The 19,828-nt window shown below is 39.6% G+C and overlaps 2 protein-coding genes across 4 annotated transcripts in view; one reads left to right on the top strand and one right to left on the bottom strand.

The window, feature by feature from the left end:
* On the bottom strand, positions 1–18,039 carry hat1 (histone acetyltransferase 1). Of its 3 annotated transcripts, XR_013287168.1 has the most exons (12): positions 10,116–10,253; positions 9,252–9,323; positions 8,885–8,960; positions 7,802–7,922; positions 4,828–5,004; positions 4,608–4,729; positions 3,909–4,013; positions 3,434–3,540; positions 2,867–3,018; positions 2,139–2,255; positions 652–763; positions 361–510 (listed from the first exon to the last, which is right to left on the bottom strand). XR_013287168.1 is itself a non-coding variant. In XM_077535891.1 (11 exons), exons 1-11 carry the CDS (start codon positions 18,018–18,020, stop codon positions 340–342), a joined length of 1,224 nt encoding a protein of 407 aa, XP_077392017.1. In that variant the 5' UTR covers positions 18,021–18,039; the 3' UTR covers positions 1–339. The 3 variants fall into 3 exon arrangements, 2 of the variants coding, with proteins under 2 accessions (XP_077392017.1, XP_077392016.1); XM_077535891.1 differs by lacking the exons at positions 652–763; positions 10,116–10,253 and adding an exon at positions 18,017–18,039 and having other exon boundaries at positions 1–510; XM_077535890.1 differs by lacking the exon at positions 652–763 and having other exon boundaries at positions 1–510; positions 10,116–10,252.
* LOC144030011 (electrogenic aspartate/glutamate antiporter SLC25A12, mitochondrial-like) overlaps positions 11,775–19,828 on the top strand; it is a 23,997-nt gene continuing 15,943 nt past the window's right edge. The window contains exons 1-5 of the mRNA XM_077535886.1: positions 11,775–12,013; positions 12,483–12,536; positions 16,423–16,565; positions 16,995–17,110; positions 18,793–18,932. Of these exons, the coding sequence (XP_077392012.1) occupies positions 12,002–12,013; positions 12,483–12,536; positions 16,423–16,565; positions 16,995–17,110; positions 18,793–18,932 (465 nt within the window). The 5' untranslated portion in view covers positions 11,775–12,001. The remainder of the gene's footprint in view (positions 12,014–12,482; positions 12,537–16,422; positions 16,566–16,994; positions 17,111–18,792; positions 18,933–19,828) is intronic.

A 19,828-nucleotide genomic window follows, 5' to 3' on the forward strand; every position in this document is an offset into this window, starting at 1 on the left:
TAAAAATTCCATTTTTATTTGAAGCGCTGCAAAACAGTGGAACAATGGGCAATGTTGAAGAGAAAGATCTACAAAGACTGGTCTTGCAAATGTGGGACAAAGCCGCATCAAGCTGCACTAATCCTCCAGTGTACCAACACAAGCTGGGACACAAAATGGCTGCTTTCCACTGCAGCCCGCAACTCGGCTACTGTAAAAACACTGCAATTACATCTGTGATTGGATTGTGCATCTTAACGAGTGTCTCTTCTTGGGTTGCAGTGAGAGTTCATGAGGGTTTTGTACACACAGACCACACAGTTGAGAGGGTGGGCTCTTGCCAAGTGTGGTCTCTACTAATCAGGCCTGTGCCGCAAGCCTCTCAATGATTCTCCGGTAGTCTCCCAAAACCACCTGGTAGCTCTTCTCCAGCTCCTCGTGCTGCATCTGGGTGTCCAGTTGACCCAAGTGGGACACCACCTCTTCCAGCCGCAGGCACTTTGTCATCTTCGTTCGCTCCCTCTGATTCTTCTGCTCGACAGAAACAAACATCAACGGCCATGTCAGTAAAGGTGAAAACTGTAATTTAGACTTTTAGGACGTAAACGCTGACCTGTAGTGGATTAACCATTGCAAGATAAAAACAAGGGAAAAAATACAATAAAAAATTACCGGGTTGTAAAGATGCCACTTCTTTTCTCAAAACTTCAGCTGACTAGGGTCTGAAGATGCAGCGGTGAAGCATTTAAGATGTAATTATCTGCCGTTCTTCCTTCAAAGAATTCTGCACACAAGTCTTCTTGTCACATTTTTTGTTTAAAAATGCATCCCACTCTTCTTTTGGGACTGCAGGCAGGCCAATCAAGGCCCCTCATCCGCTACTTTCGGCAGCCATGTTGATGTACAGTTGTGCTTGGAAGTTTACCTACCCTATAGGTAGGTAGGTAAACTTATGAACACATCAGTAAATGTACAAAAACTAAATGTCACTTAATGACACAAAAATGCTCTGAATCGTCACCAAAATTCACACGCACTCATGTCAACTTCAACCTCTGAAAATATCACAATTGCCACAGTATTTCCGATTTTATGGGCATTAAGCTTTTGTCTCACCTTAGTGCACTCGTAAGTTCAAGTACAAATGTATATAACGTGTGCAGCATGTACTTGACTGAAATGTGCATGAATGTCGCTCAATTTTCATTATATGACGCACCTGAATCCTGACTTCTAGGCCTAATGTAACACCCAGTATAGACTATAGTGTCCATTGAGAGTAAGTAAAAAAAAAAAAAAAAGATTGTCCAACCCAAATGATAAGATGCCACACACAATTATAAATATTGATGAATGGCATTTGAAACAGCGATGACAATAAAATTATACAATCATGCAGAAAAAGTCTCTTAGGCATTTTAAAGAAACTCTCTTAGAGCACAGCTATAATTCCCTCACATTTACAAACTGGCGGCATCCAACATTTAGCTAAATCTCCTCAGGGAAGGGAGGGGGAAAAAAAAAAAAAAAAAAAAAAAAGCTGCATCTGGCCACCAGATCTCTACTTGCCAATTTACCCCGTGGGACCTTTTCCATGTCCTACTCGGCCTCTTTGGAGGCGGGGTTTCTGTGCTGAACAGAATGCCTGATGGTTGGTATGCAAAACAACTCCTACAGAAAACGTCACACGAAAACAGGATGCAGGAGGTTATGTTAGGGCACAGAGCTCTATTCCACGATTTCATAATGTGCATCTCATTGATTATTATTTAGTTGTACAAAAAGCTTGCAAAGTAAAACATGAAAAAGTAAAAAATAAATGTAAAAAAAATGACAAAACTAAAGCCTTAATATTTAGACTTTAGTTTTGTCAGTTTTGATTTTTTTGGTTCTTGACAAAGTGGTTTTAAACAATTTCCACCTAGATTATGCCAAGCTGCACAGATGCTAACAAATGCTGCACATTAATAGTCAGTGATGATGGAGTCTCTTACACCATGTTGTGTCAGCAACAATGTAGTCATTTGGCAGCCTTGAAATAAGTTTGCTATGTGTGTGTGTGTTTTGGGTAGCTTTTCTGATCATTTATCCACAGCATATACACTCCATTTTACAGAGATGAAAGCTTTATTTTATTATCTTAATCCATCTTTACTCACCCTGTACGGTCCAAACAGCCTCTTCTTCACTGCCAAGCAGTACGCTCTTGATTTCTCTTCATCACTCATGTCTGTCACCCTCAGACGCAGGATCTCATACACTCTTCTTGCATGTTTCTGTGGAAGTAACATTGATTTAATGGGTTAAGAGGTTTAACTCAAAGCTTACCTTATGATTGAATACAGTCCCCAATTTGCTGGTATCTTTTATTATAAATGTAAATAATATGAATGAATAAAGAGTACCTTAGTTGAAATAAACCAATTAAGTGTAAACACTTAAAAAGCTAAAAGCACTAAAAGCTAGCACTATGCTCGTTTCCCATACCAATGATGAAGGTCTTTAAAATCACGCTTTTGAAATCTTGTTCTTGCACTATAGATCTTTTAGCAATTTTTGTTTTTTTTCTTTTCTTTATTTAAATCAACTCTGTAACTAGTTTTAAATGTACTTTTAATTACAGTACATACGTAAGGCATATTGTGTTATATTATGTATGAAATGTGCTATAAATCACTATAAATTACCCTCCCTCCCCTACACAACCCCAAGGTACTGGTAAACCGGTAAGCAATGTGGGGGAGGAGAGAAGGGGAGAGAAAAAAAAAAAAAAAAAAAAAAAAAACATCTTCTATTTGTTCATTCAATATTTCACTGCTTTAGCCTGTTGATATTTTTCCGACATTCATCACAGTAAGGAAATGACCAAAGACCATTGACAGAGCACCTTGTTGATTTTCAGTTTCGCTTGTGCCTCTTCGACCATTTCGGCTGACAGCCCCTGGTGCAGTTTGTCCTCAGCAAAAGACGACAGGCCCTGACAAAGCTTGACCAGCACGTAGTCCCTCAGTTTCACGTAGCTCTCAGAAGGATCTTCAGCTAAAAATGCAGAAAATTACAGTCAGGGAAGAATGATAGAAATCTCTTCGGTTGGACTGTTAGCCTGTGAGCAGGAACATGAAGCCTTTTCTCTGCCACATTTGGTGGCGCTGGACCACATTCCAAATTCCAATGCAGAATACCTCTTTAGTATTCATCCCCCGTTCCCACACGGCGATGTCAACAACTTAGACTGAGTAAGTTTCTATAAAGCCTCAGCAGGCCAGTTTTCATGCCAGCTCACCAAATTAACTTTCCCCACATGATACGGTCACAGCACTGACAAATCAATCCAAGCATTTGTCTGAACCACACTTTTTCCTTTTGCAACATTTCACTTCAAATACAACCACATATTATATGGGATCTAATACAAGAGCTTGTAATCATTGTATATTTACGGTAAATCCCTCACCTGTGATGTCTTGTACTTTTGGAATGTTCGAATAAAATTTGTGCACAGCTTCCAACAGTTGCGCTCCGTGACCTTCTCCTTGGAACGGCGGCAATATCAGCATTTGGCTGTTTTGTGAAAGTGCACACACACACAAAAAAGGAAAGATAATGGGCTAAAAATATTTGTTGATTTGTAAAATGCTCAAGCAAAGATTTTTTGGGGTGTCTGTGATATTTAAGTAAGTAGCACAGGAAAAGAAACTGATCGGAGTCCCTTTAATCCATTAGCGCAATTAATTCAGTCACATCAAATGCTTATTTATGAAGTTGTTTTCAGACACAAATCACCCTTGTTTCATCATGAAACCAATGATTGGTGATCTAAGCCAGTAATTTGCTTTATCTTTTGGAAAGAGGATAAAGAAATGTGCAATTTTCCTCTTCCCTTTTTACATACAAAAGAATGGGACAGCTCATGCTGCCCCAGCAATTACCTTACACGTGGCCGGGTTTTGTCTGGATACGCGTAGTAATTATAAACTGTCATGTAGCCAATGGTTGCGTAGAGGGTTTCCCCATCCTTATTGTACTTTTCAAATCTGTAGATAGAATACAAATGCAGACAGGTCAATTACAAGCACACTTTCATGCAGTGTCCATTTTTGCTTCCATGAACCCCCCCCTTCCACAGCGGCATCAAGTTCGAGCAGCCAGGCCAGATCTGTACACCTGCTGCAACCTGAATACATTATGCACTTAATTGGAGTACTGCAACTTAGGGGAAGAGAAAAGCCTGAAAGAGGGACTGAGGTCCTCAAAAATCACTTCAGTCCATTTTGCCCATTGTCGGTATTAATAGGTGACAAGGTAAAGGAAACACTGGCAGAGGCTCTTTTTACTGTTAAGACACTGTTCAATGTTTCAAAAGACAACAGCATTCAATTCTGCCCGAGGCCCAAAAAAAAAAAAAAAAAAAAAAAATTCAAAAGGGCTTTTTGCACAAAAGAAGCCCTTGCCTGATCAACAATTCTTCTACAAGAGGAGTATAATCAAAACCGGCCGGGTAATTGGCCACAAGCGCCTCAAAAGGGGGCTTTGTTTTTCAATGACACAATATAGGCTTTAGGATAGTTTAGGGTAGGAAGGGGGAGCGCACATTGAGGGGGAGAATGTCAATTAAAGAGATCACGCACACAAGAAAGAAGTCCCAACGATCGTCATCTGGGTCAATGAAACTGGCAGTTTCTATGAACCACATAAGGAAGGTCTGCAGGCGCTCGTGGTACTCTCGGAATCCCGGGCAGCTCAAGTCAGCCTACAGCAGGTAGGACAGGAAAGAAAAATTACGGTACAAGGTAAGAATTGTGCAGCTTTCAACGATAATTGACGCGGGCAAAAGATGAGCGTTCCCACCTTGTGAATCTGATAAGTGAGCTCTCCGGCTTCCTCGTTGTGCACCGTGTACGTGTGCATCAAAGTGCCGAAGGGCCTGAAATTAGCCTCCTTCTCCAGTAGCGTGATGAAGTCATCAGTGTTGCAGGTGAACCCAGCGGGAACAATTTCTCGGATCTTTGCATCAACATTATCGGGCTGTAATGTGAATACAGATAACAGTGAAGGACTATGAAAAGAATACATACGCTTTCAAATACAGTAGAGCCTTGAGATTCGAGTTTTAACAGTTCCTTGAACCTGATTGTAACTTTCCCCTTAATCTGACATTTTTCTGCTCTCTTGTGTGCATGCCATGGCCACCTGCGGGAAACTCCGCTCCTCTCTGGCTTCCCTGCAGTAATAGTCGTTCTTCTCAGAAGATAAAGAATATACGCCTGGGAATATTTTTATATTGTCCGCCAATGTGTTTTGACGTACTGTTAGTGTTCAGCTTTCCACTGCTTTGGAGTCACCAAGGTGGTGCCATCAGGCCGGTTCTAAAATAGTTCAGCAATGGGACATTGTAATTTTGTAGGGATGTGATCATTCAAAAACAAACACTGACAGAGATTTATAGAAATAAATTCTTGAATATTGACAATGACATTTGTTTTTTCATTATTGCGAGAAATCCTTGTTTCAAACTGATAGCCCTTTTCATTAATCAGTACCTAAAAGGTAGCTCTCACTTTCAAAAAGGTTGTTCACTACTGGCTTAAAGTGTAACAATAGAACCACCATAGATGCTAATTGTTAGCTAGTGTTTCAGTGTAGATTCATGCTAAATGTTGGCATAAAGGTATCGGGGGCTATGTGGTTGTTAAAATAAATGAATAAATAAACAAATGAATGAATAAGTAAATAAATGAGTGTTAAAGCGCTTGAAGCCTTTTTTAAAAAAAAAAAAAACAATATTTAGGAATTATATCTGCCAAACCACTTGTTGTTGTTGGTGTCACCTGCCACCACAAAGTGCTCATTTTTCAAGTTTGCACTGACAAGTCAAAGCAAAAAAGAAAAATAATTTGTTCGATCAATAGCATGTATCCCAAAAATATTTCTAAGTTGGGTCACGTGTACCTCAAGGCCCCACTATATTCCAGATAAACGACAAGAAACATTTGTCTTTTCACAGACGTAGCAAGGCTGCAAGAAATGTATCAAATTGGTGGTACAAATAAAACACAAATGCTGTGTGTGTGTGTGTGTGTGCCAATGAAAAGAAGACCATTAGGCAATTAAAACTGTCAGCTGAGCAGAGGCCACAGCAGCCCCCCTCTCGCAGTGAAAAAAAAAAGACCACTTAAATCTGTACATTTACTCTTCAAGTTAAACCATGAATATGTGATGAAGTTGCCACAATAAGGCATTTCTGCCACTCACTGGGAAATTAAACCTGATGAATTGATCTCAACTTAATAAACCTTTGCTCATACATAATAGCGGCCTCCCTCTAATCCTGCCAAGTGAACCCAATCAAATGAATTGGGCCCCGCATTTTTCAAAGGGCCTCGGAGACAAAGGGGCGCAACCCTCGGACTTTTTACTCGACGCAACGCTGTGGTTAGTTCAGCTGTAATGTTTGCATTGTATCCATTTCCACAAGGATTGACATGAGAACACTTTGCTAAGCAGCCCTTTCACACCATTTACATGTGTGATGGGCATTATGTCGCCACAGAGACCCTCGCTGCTCAGCATTGAAAACAGGGAAATGAAGAAGGTCGGGGCAAAATGCACTACAAAAGGCTAATACAAAATACTGCTGATTCTCCCCCTTTCAGACATCAGCTAATATCAAACTGGAGGTAATGCACCTGCAGCTGAATGCCTCTCCAGCATTGCAATTGTTCGGCCGCGTTTCGAAGAAACAAGGAGCATGCTTAAAAGGCCTTGGACAAACAAGCCTTTTTGTTCCAGCCACTCTTCGACATACTAGACACTAAATTGCGCAGCCTTTCAGAATAGATGCCTTAGTTTGTCATGAATATAACTTAACAATGCACCGTCAGAACATTGTTCATGCATTTGATTCCAAAACAAATAAGCACAAAGGGGGATGAATAATCTAATTTGTGGTGATGGCCTGATTAAGCTTCTGCGGACGTTTTACTACATGGAAAACATGAAGCTTTTAACTGCGATTTTTAGCAAAGACTTAATTTTGAGTCAAAACATAGAGATAGATGGCGGACATGCTGAAAATTACCTTAAGTCTAAATTAGTTATCGTTATTGACAAAAAAAAAAAAAAAAAAAAGTTTTTATAAGAGACCAGTGTATGTTGCAGCTGCTTAAATTCAAAGTCCTTTTTCTCACCAGCTGCCCGACTGTCCACATGCACTCGGACTGGGAGACAAACACTCTTCAGACGCAGACTAAACGACTCCCCTCGCTCTCCACCCTGACACCAGCTGCACTCAAACCCTCGACGTTCAGAGCGCCATCGGGGTCGACGCTGAGCGCACGTTGGCAGTCAGGCAATGGTCATGCTTCATCTTGAGCATCATATGTGGCTTCAAAGTTGGCTCCCAATTTCCAAAACAGAAAATGGTTCTCCAGTTCCAATAAAATTATTGACACTTACTGTCTCACTTGCCACCCTTATCAGATTATCAAGTGATATAAAACAATTATTATTATTTATTTTTTTCAACATATGTGCATTATAAACTCTCAACTCATCAACTTTTAGTAATGATTTATAGTTGTGGCCAAAAGAATTGACACTGACTCAAATTTTGTGTCCTATGTTGCTTAAAAATTCAATATTTGGGGTTAGATTTATAGTGGAAGCTCTCATAATCCCTAAAAGGTTGTGAAATTTGTATTCCTTCAAAAATGTCCAAGGAAAATAGGCCTTCAATATCACAAACATTTAAGTACCGGTAATAATGCATGACATCAACATATCGCACCAAAACAAACAAATTATGCAAACAAGCAAATCTTACCTCCACACAGTCAAATGTGTCCGTGACTTTGGAGGAATACTTGACTTTATAAAGTGTGGTCAGGCTTCCAGCGGTGTAAAAGAGCTGTATCTGAAGACCTTTGTATCCAAATGCCACTTCACTGTGGGGAATGGAATTAAGGTACATGTAAAAAATGGTCATTCATCAATCAATCAATCAATCAAGGCAGTTCATTGTAATTTAGAAAATGTAAGGATCAAATACATCGGATTACTGTTCCTAACATCTACAAGTTTACAATTTATCAATACTTGACAGTCGGAAATCGTAAAACTAACAGCAATTCACGTAACAACTGCAGAGTTGCTACTTCCCACAGTAATATAATAGTAGTACAGTCTTCCCTCGCTATAACGCGGTTCAATTTTCGCGGTCTCGCTGTATCGCGGATTTTTTTTTAAGTGCAATTTTGCATAATTTTTTTTACAGTAATATACCCATTTTATAAAATTTATGAAGGTTTGAACATTGTCAAAGTTTGAACAAGAGAGAAATGTGAGAACATGTAAATGCCTCAATGAGAAAAGTGTATAAATTGTGCGGTCAGGGATTTTAGAGCCTTAAAACATTTATAAGAATTGTAAAACATAAAGCTAACTACTTCGCGGTTTTCATTTATTGCAGGTATTTTTTGGAACCTAACCCCAGCGGAAAACGAGGGAACACTGTATTTCATTTTAAATAATTACAAGCGGGAGAGAATGCTTTGCAATAATATAGTGTAATAATAATAATAATAATAATAATAATAATAAAGTAGAACTTGAAAGTGTAATTTGCATACAAGTAAGACCATGTCACCATCCAATCACAAACTCGATTTCACTCTATCAGTTTTTGTTTTTCATACTATTCACCTTTTTTTCTTTTTTTAAACAGTATTTAAATTTGACTTGTCACACTACAAATGTTACTGCAACAGGTTGGTTCTTATGATTCATACACTAGTTTAGTTGATAACATAAACCCAAATAAACTACAGTATAAACTTTTATATGCAAGGGGAGAACCTTCATAAACTGATGTGGTGATCTACACAATGACTGAAAAGAAAATACTTACTCATCTCCAAAAATCTGATGGCTGTACTCCGGGTGGAATATAGTACCATCATCATCAACATCCTCTGGAAAGCGAACTGAGTAAAGAAGAGTATGTTCATGCTTTCGGTTAAGTGGTTACAAGGTACTACCAAACCAAAAAACAAAAACATTGTATTCACAGAATAGGCCATGGCTTCCTGCAAGTACTGTATGTATTCAATTAAACAGACTCAATTATCACCCTATGGCACTCAATTTGTGAGTGAATTGAGATGAGATCATTGCTTTTGTTTGGAGGTTTGCAGTTTTCTTTTGTAAATGACACACATTGGCTCAATAAAATTGGGGAAATATTTCATTTACAGCAAAAAAAAAAAAATACATACTTAGCTTTAAGCATACAGCTTCGTTGGTGTCACATTTAAATTCAGCCAGTTTCTTTTCCATGTTGTTTGTTCCTATGGCAACACATCACATTATGTTAATTAAAGGATACACTTTCCACAGTAAATAGTACTTCATTTACAGTGCTTTTCCACCTTACAGGGTCCTCGAAGGGCTTTACATTCGACTACCCATTCACCTACTAATGATTACGCAGCATCAGGAACAACTGGGGGTTCAGTATCTTGCTCAAGCATACTTCGACATGATCACAATGGCATGGGATCGAACCCACAACAACCTCGGGGTTGGGGGATGACCATGTACACAAAACGGTGCACGAAACTAAGCAATACAACAATTGATCAGTTTATTCAAACAGCTTTTCTGAGGGAAATCGAAAGCAACAAAGAGCTGAGCTTTTGATTGTGGCAGGTTTGAATGCAGCCTGGCAAGAGTACGACCTGTACACGTGATCTGGCAACAACCTAATTATACTACATGTAGGTAAACAACACAGCTATTGAGCTAGTTCACGTCTCGCATTATAGCTAAAATGGTTGGCATGCATAATAACGGCAACAATCGCTGACTAAAATTAAGCCTGTTACTTTGCACCTCGACGTAAAAAAAAGCTATATAATTCGTACAAGCCCAGACGGTGCTGCTAAACATACAGCATGTTATGACAGCCTGATAGCACGCTGCTAACATAGCAGGCAGGCCCCCGTTGCGAATACTGTACTCCGAAAGTGTTCTCTGCAAGTTAAACGTTTCGTACAAAAAGCGCCTGTCTACGCCCGGGTGGATATAAATGGTAGTTGATTGAAACCGGAGCGAATACAACGAAGCAGTCAAATACGTACCCGCCATTTCTGCAGTGTTGTGGGCACTGGTTGAGGGAAGTGTGTTGTCCTAAAAGACCGCGCAATCATGAGGACTTCCGGGGTTACGTATTTCCGGTACAAACGGATGTAGTTTCGTCACTCTTTTTCGGCATACAGTCTTGTTTTCACGTATATATGTATACTTTCTTTTTTTCCCCTTTCTCTTTACTGTTTGTGTGATGATTTTTGTGTGTGTTGTATTTGACATGTTTGGCTTTTGATTAAATTTTTGTCAATTAAAAAAACAAACAAAAAAAACGTATATATATATATATATATGTATATATATATATATATATGTATGTATATATATATATATATATATATATTTTTATTTATTTTTTTAAATAACATTCATCACTATCTGTCATGTTAAAAAAAAAATACACCCTTGTCAGCTCGTAAGAATAAAAAGTGAATTTATGTAATTATTGTAAGCATAACCACATAAAACGCATATTGTGTTTTTAGCACATCTGCCTCACTGAGGTCTGCGGTTCGAATCCCGTGTAGGTACTCAATTTATATGTTCTGTTTGTCTGCTTCAGCGGGTCCTCCTGTGCCCTCCCACAAAAATCTCTGCCGGTGATCATGGTATGATAAACAATGACTTATCACCGATAAGTCATCAGGTCATGCTGTTGTGTGAAAATAAATGGATATAATTGACACTGACTTAAGTGCCAAACATTTTACTCAAAGACAGATTCTTATAGTTTGTATTCAGATATCCTGAGCAACCCATGGCTACTACGTAGCTCTGCCACTGATGTTTATTGGTTCAGTTTGCTGTCTATATTGTGAATATGTTACTGGGTTGCTCCCTCTAAAATGTGGGCCGGCCACTTGGGGAAAATTGGAGGAAAATAATAAATCATAGCACCACATCAGGCCCAATAGAGGCCGGCCACCGGGCATTTGGCTTCTGTGCCAGATGGCCATTTTAGCCGTGTTGATGAGTAATGATTTTTTATTTTTTTTTGAAAATGGTACTCGTCAAAAATTTTGAATATCCTCAAAAAATGAATAATTTCCATAATTCCATTGAAAAAGTCTAACTTTTTATCAGTCAATTAGAGACTGGGTGCATCAAGAAAGCCTGTGCTTCCAGGACCCCCAGGTAATGCCACGGCATCCATCCATCCATCCATCTTGTATTCCCCATGCAAAACACTGGGAAGTATGCATGGTGATTTCTTCACATTATTCTAATTTTTTTGACAACCTGTTTTCATGGGTTTTATGAGATGGAAGCCAAAATAATGTAAAAAAAATAAATAAAAATAAACAAATAAATACTTGAAACCACTTGGGTTGTGGGTCCTGAATCTATAATCTATGAAAGTTTGAATTTTTGAATGGAATTCAAGAAATTATTCAACTATTTGAGGATATTCTAATTTTTTGACGTTGTTTTTATACAACGCTGTAAAAATGTGGTTTTAGGGGGCTGGAACAAATTCGTGGAATTTCAATTCATTTGATTTCACTATGCTGTAAACTGTGTACTGCAGATTGGAATCAAAACCTACTGCGATGGAGTGCAGTAATCATAAACAAAGATGACGTCACCAATCGTAGACATGATCATTAAGTTTCATCATTGTAACCGTGACTTGAGACGGCGCACGTGCACTTTCGATTCCTTATCGACTAATGTGACCGCCAGGCGCTTTCCGAGCTTCCTGCTTTCTCGTCCGTTGAGGCGACGTTGAGCGTATCCTCGCTTGAACCCGACAAACAGGAACTGTGAGAACATCCAGCTCCGCCGCCAGTCTCAACGCCCTGAGCCGAACCCTCCACGATTTGGATGAAGTGCGTTTCGGCGCCTGCGCTACTTCCTTACAGCTGACGTCACACCCAGCATGGCGGTCAAGGTGACTCCGTCACTGCTTCTTATCAGATATTAACTTTAAAAAGACGCTAGAGCGAGCGTGTGTATTCCGCTGTCGTCCGCGGGGACCGTGGAGCGTTCAGGGCGTGTGTCAGAAATGCAGCTGGACGCCGCTTACATGCCGCTCGCACCTCCCGGAGGGACGCATCGCTTCGCATCGCATCGCCGCCGGCGGCCTCTTGCAGACGTCTTGAGGCGGCTGTCATGTTTACTACAAGACGAATTTTGTGTTTTATTCCCCCCCACCCACCGCTTAGTCCGGCTGGCTCGCTCTCGCCTGGAGGGTCGTGTTGCCGCTCCCGGGATGTTTTGAATCGGTTCCGCCGTGCTTGCTTCGATAAGATCTTAGCTAATCACAAGAGCAAAAAGTTCATTGATGAACCGGCTGAACAACTTGAGGGTTTGTTGGAGATGCAACACGATAGTGTCTGAAATTGGCTTGTGTGTTACAGGTGCAAATAACAAAAAGAGCCGACCCCCATGAGCTGAAGGCAGTTTTTCTCAAGGTAAGAGCCATTTTTGTTAGTTTTGCTGAGGGTGTGTACTGTCTTCTGTGTTATGGGTCACATAGTTTTCTCAAAGTTCACACACATGCTTTGACTAATTTTGGAATTGCTTCAACATGCAATCCCACTGTTGAATAGGTATCCAATGAAGCACCACTGTCAAACTTTGTTGTGGGCCACATCATATGAGCTGGGATGACTTGGCTGACTCTGCAACAAAACGTGAAATTCCTTAATACATTCCAGCTACAACACCAGCAATTCCATAATTTTTGTGTTGATATTTTTAATAAAGAAAAAGTTGAACTGTAAAGACAAAATGAAATAGGATGTAAACTTTACATGGTCAGTGTTTTTCAGACGATCACGTTGATCCGTGATTAACTAGTTTGAAAGGATCGATTAAAAAAATATAACCTGTAATGTCTTATTTCGCAGAGCAGATCAATGACTTCATTGATCGATTGGGGAAATTAAGACATGACAGCTGATCACCGATTTTGCATGAAATGCAACATTTAGTACGATCCTGATTCAGCCGACTGTATAAAGTCTAATTTCAACAAATATACGTGTTTACTAAAGTGTAATTACTCTATGTTGGGACAAGCCGAAAGTCACAACAGTATGTCAGAGTGTGTAACTTGAAGTAAATTTTACCCCCATCCGATCGGCTATTTAGGAAAGCCTGGTGGGCCGCCGGGCTAATAAAACGTTGGGGGAAAAAAGTCTGATGAGCACTTTTGGGCAGTTAACTCAACTTACTTGGGTTAGGCAACACATGTAGACACTAGACAGACATATTTATAATACTCACAGGAACATTTTCTTCATCCTATGCAAAAAAAATAAATAAAAATAGATTAATATTACTGTCGCGTCACTTCCAGTCGTGTTGAAAAATGTCTTTGTGTCTTCATGACTATTATGTTTTTAGAATTTTGGAGTGTGAACTTCCTGAAAGTCTCCACATGGTCTTCACTCTGCCACAAGAGGATTGACTGTGTAATTTGTGATCCACATTCAGGTGCAATAGTTAATTACTGCCATCTCTTTCTGACTGCCTGTATAATTTGATTAAGAACTACTTGAGAGGCCTACTGTGAGGCTGAATAGAAGAAACACAATAATAATGTGATGGAGAAAAGGCAGCACAGCAATAAATTGCCGGGAATGAATATTTTCTCTTTATACGTTAATTCAGCGCAGTGCAATAAGATGGAAGTAATGAAAACACTTGGCATGAAACACTCTACCCTCGCTGTTTCTGTTTATCTTGAGCCCTTTCTGTCTTTCTTGGCTCAGCTTTTCTGTCTTCGAGTCTTTTTGCCATGCCAGTTCATGCGGTGCTTGTGTTCCCTCAGCTATCTCTGCTCCAGCTTGAAACTCTACCCCGACTCTAAAATGGACTGCAAGTCTTAGGGGGCATTTGAGGTCTTAAGTTTAGAACAGTGCAGTGCTAGCTTGTGCATATTTTTGCTTCAGAGTGTTGAAGGACAACAGGGCCGTGACGCTTACGGCTTTTGTTGAGGGTATGCCTTCCAGCATGTTATATTATTTTGGAATAAAGAGCCTTTATTTAAAAAACATTTCCATCTGCTTGATAAACCATTTAATGCTATCTGAATAGAGACAAAATCACAATCAAATCCCATATTCTAAACCTTTTCTATTAGAAAATAATGGAAAGATCTGTTACAAGTTACAGGTTTGTCATCAGAAAGTCTTTACATTTAATATTAACATTATTGACTGTAAAACAATTTTAAAAAGAATTTACCCTTTTTAAATAATAGTTCAATATGTAGTAAAATGCAAAGTCACAACATCACTTGAGTCTTTTGGAATCTATTTTTGCGCAATTTTGGCGCGAGTTGTGGTCCAAATCCGCACAGGGGCAGGCTAGACTTTGTTTTGGTATTTTCGCGGACACATGCAGCTTGGTTAGTAATGCCTAGGGCATGTAGTTCAATGCGGACATGGAGTTAGGTTAGGGAAAAACAAAACAACGGAAATCATCAATTTAAAACAGGTATTTTGTGTCACAGCTCCGTCTGCGTCTACGAATATAGAACCCTTAGTGCTTTGAATGCTATTTGAATGTTTCCACTCAGTTCTCATGTAACTAATTTGGGTCGAATTCTAAAGTGTCTTGTGAAGGTCCACCATCGTTGACAAGCAGTTGCATTGTATACATTGGTTGCAGGTTTAGCAGTCACGCTAGTGGGATAAAGTATCTCTGTGCCATCCCTTAACATCCAAAGGTCTCAGCTGTGCTGTGCGGTTGGCCTTTACTGGCCTAAATAAGACACTTCATGTATTGTCGTTGCAATTATCGGTACAAGGATCACTTAGTTTTTCTGAATCTTTATTTTGTCTTCTAAAGGCATGTTGGACAATTGCATACATGGTATGTGGGAATGGTTTAGGGAAGGCTCTTTTCTGTTCCAACCTGACTATGCCATAGTGCACAGAAGGCGTGTGAAGGCATGCTCGGATGAGTTAAATGAGTTTGGTCTATAAGAACTTGAGAGCCCTGAACTCAATCCATATTATGTACTACTACTGTTTATTCTTATGAGGATCACAGGTCAGCTGGAGCCTACCCGAGCTGACTCTCGGGCAAAAGGCAGGGTACGCCTTGAACTGGCCAGCAACGAGTTGGAGGACGCATAAAGACAAAAAATATATATACTCAAACCTATGAGGTGGTAGACAAAAGCAAAGTCCACACAGGAAGTTCATAGCTGAGATTTTAGAATCTCAAAAATGTGAGTGTTTTCCTTAGCAAAGCACAATGCATTTAAATACTGCACAGGGCTGGTCAACATTTTCTGGTACAGGAAAGGCAACATAAAAGCTTATTATAACAATGAATAGCCGTCAAATAAATAGACATATTTTGGTTTTATTTACTCTATTCCACAGGTAGGATCCTCAGCCTCAAGCTTTTCACATACCAGAAAGTCAAACCAACGATGCAGTGATTCATGGCGTGACTTGAGCGTTACCTAGTGATTAGCAACTGAAAACCGTCTATGGTATGCCTGGAAGCATAATGCATGTCAGTATGGCCATAATACTCCTTTGTAGTCGAGTGATTTGATGCCTCTCAATAAAATGTGTCATCATCAAGGTTAATTTTAACGAAAACAAATGAAATTAATTACTAAAACCAATAGGGAAAAAACTGCTCTAAAATAATTAAACCTAAAACTATTTATAGACTCCATAGACACAAAACATAGAGTCAATTGTATTTTTGGAAGTCCTACTTGAACAGCTGATCATCTTTCACAGGAATAGATGGCGCCTTGTGACACTGTGTCCTCACCTACCCTTTATATGTTCTTGTAATTTGACTTACACGATGGTAAGGACAAATGAGAACAAATCGACTTCATTTGGAACAGCTGTAAGGGATAATTTAGGGCTACCCCTTTACCGTAAATATGTCATGGTTACATTTTACTGCTTTGTGCAAGACATTATTGCAGCCTTAGAGGAACATGAAGTGTGATACATTGTAACTCTCACTGCTGGCTTTTTACAAATGAATTTAAATTGCAGAAATGCAAGCTTTATGGTGATATGTTTTTGCTTTTACGATCCTGTTCTTGTCCAAACTGTTGTTAAAAAAAAAGTCAGTATTTTCCCTCAAGACTTGAAATATTTACCAATTAAATTTGAATATTATTTTTAAATATTCATGCATGAACGTTACACATGCACTGTATTACTTTCCCATTCAAGGACTGTGGCAATTTACTGGGCAAAGGGGCGCCTAATATATTCTGCCCACCATGACCTGATTCTGAAAATCCAAATGGATGACATTAAATTTGCTGCTCCTTGTTGTCAAGTGGATCTTTTGTCATGTGTGCAGTATGCCAGCGTGGTGGAGGATGGGGAGCATTACATGACACCCAAAGACTTTGTGCAGCGCTACCTCGGTCTGCAAACACAACCGCAACATAACCCGAAAACCGTGGGCCTCATCGCTGGAGTGGCTGACACCACCAAAGATGGGTGAGGAGCATCAGCATCATCCGTATCATTCAAAATATTTAAGACAGTTCTCACTAGGACGGATCTGAATAGAAAAATGTTGCTGTTACATGAGAAAACAAAAGTATGAACTGGTGGGGAAAGACACCAACAAAAGGTGTCTAATTAATGAACCTGTTGTACTAAAGCGATGTTACGCAGACATTACGTTACACTAATTGCTCACAACACATAAAACTGTAATTAGTTTAATGAGCTTGAATTAGCTAGAATGTTAACACGAACGTGAGACATTAAAATGTTTGTTGCCAATGCTTCACTTTTGCGCTGAATGTAAGATGAGGTCGCTGATCATGTGTAAGCAAGTTGTAAAGTTTTTGGATTGGAAGTGATTTGCTTGTGAAGATGTCTGCCAAGTGTATGTGAAGTCAATGAACTTTGTCGCAACAGGTTGATCTCATTCCAGGAGTTTCTGGCCTTTGAGTCAGTTCTATGCGCCCCAGATGCCCTGTTCATAGTTGCCTTTCAGCTGTTCGACAAGACCGGCACGGGGAACATTTCTTTTGGTATGTACATATAAGTAGTCTGACGGGTTTGTGTGCAGGAAAGCACCTGCTTATAAGCGATGTGCGCATTAAGTTTGCGCATGCGTGGGGGAAAACCCCCCCGAAACTACCAACTGCCTTATCAATTTGAATGGCGGAGATTAGACTGGTGACAATCTTTGCATAACTGTACACTTTAAAACTTGCAAGTCAACTTCCCCGATGTCAGCAAACCACATGCTATGCATGTTAATAAAAAACAGCAACTTTCCAGCGGTTGAAACGTTACTATCAGAGCTGATTCCCGTTTGGTAGTTTCGCCTACCCACAATGCACCACGCCGCTACCCATAATACACCTTGGATTACCCATAATGCACCTTGATTTCGAAATGCGCACATCGCTTATTACTGTCTATGCCTCTAGGAATGTATTAATGGCTTTTATTACTTCTTATAAGAGACACATGAGGACACACGTTTAAATGATCTGGCTCTAACTGCAGCTAGTGGTTGCTATGGTAATACCAAGAGCTTCATTTATCTAAATTTTTCTCAGGCCATTTAACATTTTTGGTTGTCAGAGGGCAATGCCACATTTGTAGTTAGAATTCAGAAACCATGTTTCCCTTAGGGAATAATGAACATAGAATTAATACGTTAGACAGTGAAACCATTACATCATAACAGCATAATTAATTGTGCTGGAAAGGTTTTGTTTTTGGTAGCATAATTCACTTTATTAAATGTAGGAATAACTAAACTGCTATATATAAAAGAGAAAACATGTTTAATTCATCTTGTGATACGTGACAGATATTTAGCTTATTAGCAACTGCAATATATGAAGCATTGAAAAGCTAGTCAACTTTTTAACATTCTTAAAGTAACTTTTCTTATTAAAACCTACAAGTAATTGTGTACTCACTCATAATTGTCACGTGGCAGCTCTGAACATTGCTTTTCTGGTGCGATGGACGTCATCGTCATTTTCTCCTCTGTGCTCTCACTGTCACAAAAGAACAAAAAAAAAAAAATCAAGAGTAAAAGAAAACTACTTAGTGAATTGAAGTCTCGCAAAATGTGATAAGGTGTTGTGTGCCCTTGTGTTGATATAAAAGCATGCACCTTTACATTGTTAACAATCTCAAAGAGCAGTAATAAATATGTCTGCAAACACAAAGAAACTGCGGCTCTATTTGAGCAAAACATCTCCATAAATGCACCTGACAAAAAAGAGTATTACAAATCTATACGGCTTTCTCAGTTCCAGGATTTTTTTGCAAGTGCCGTTTAAGTCGTGCAAGAAAAATCTGCGACCAGGAGGCTGTCCAGGGGTTGATGTCAGCCATTGCTTGCATTTGAGAATTTGACAGCAAAAGTGAAGAATACTTTGGTCAATACTTACTTTAAACGTGGAAGCTAGGTTTCGTCTGATTTTTTGTGCTCAGGGTGCAGTACTGTATGAGCTGTTATAAATTCTAATCCTGTGTGTTTGCACTAATAAATAACTTAATATGTAAATACAAGTAACTATCTGTATCAGTCAATCAATCTCCATGTTTGAATACACACTTAAAGTACTATTCGTTTTTGTTGTTGAACTCACAAACTTGGGTAGCTTCCTGGTTAGCACCTGGTCGCGATTTTTTTTTTCCTGGCCGTAGATTTTTCGTCTGTAACACCGGCATTTCACACTTTCAGAGAATGTTCGTGACATCTTCAGCCAGACCACAGTCCATCACCACATTCCCTTCAACTGGGACTGTGAATTCATCAGGCTACACTTCGGCCATGAGCGAAACAAGAACCTCAGCTATACAGAATTCACCCAGTTTCTGCAGGTAAAATACAGTGTTCCCTTCGTTTATCACACGTGTTACTTTCCAAAAACTACCCGCAGTACTGGGAGGGGAACGTGCTCACCAGTCAGCCACTGTGCCGCACCGCAGATGAGAATAACACATTACATTTTTTATTAGGATCTGGATAAATACAGTGACTCAATAGTTAGCAGTACCATTTGAGTCACTAAAGTGCAATCTAAAATGTTTTGCGTTCACATTATGAGACAGAAAACCGAGCGGTCCCACAGTGAGACGGACCAACTCCACTGCAATCTGGGATCCCTCTGGGGCACTTTGTGGTTTATCATACTTGACTGCCAACCACTTTTTTTTTTTTTTTTTTTTTAAAGCAGCTGAACATAGAACATTTAATGTCCAGAGCCGTATCTAGAGAGAGTCTGGCCAACTGAAAACACGGACGCCATGTTGTTACCCTCGGTTACAGGGCGGGGCGTACGCGTGTAGCGCATGAGCATGCCTCGCGTTTTGCACGCAAAATAACGCTCTTTCACAAACTATGCAGTTTATATTTTCCACTTGTTTTATTTTTTAACCTTTGATGTATTTGACAAGCTGATAATATAACGAATACACTGCATGTATGATACAAGCTATTACTAGTATATAGTATATTTTCTGTACATGGATTTGGATTTTCAACGCTTGTGAGTGCTGGAAATGTATCAGTGTGTTCATAACATATGTTCAAACAACTTGATGTCCATATGTCATGTGACCAGCAATTGACCAATCACAGCGTAGTAGCTCTGAAACCAGTTGGCCAATACGGCTCTGTAATTGTTGAATCGTTCCTGCCACCTGTGGCCGAAAAATGAAACTGCACACACCCTTCTTAACGTACATCTCACATGACGTCACATCTGCAGACAGAG

This window comes from Festucalex cinctus, chromosome 11 (genome assembly GCF_051991245.1).
Source record: "Festucalex cinctus isolate MCC-2025b chromosome 11, RoL_Fcin_1.0, whole genome shotgun sequence".
In the NCBI taxonomy this organism is placed as follows: Eukaryota; Metazoa; Chordata; class Actinopteri; order Syngnathiformes; family Syngnathidae; genus Festucalex; species Festucalex cinctus.

Bases quoted from the DNA above. Each gene is read 5' to 3' on its own strand.
- hat1 (XM_077535890.1), bottom strand. The intron at 4,014-4,607 runs GTGCGTGATCTC...TTCTATCTACAG, and splicing joins CGTTGGGACTTCTTTCTTGT to ATTTGAAAAGTACAATAAGG. The intron at 3,019-3,433 runs GTGAGGGATTTA...CTGCATTTTTAG, and splicing joins AAAAGTACAAGACATCACAG to CTGAAGATCCTTCTGAGAGC.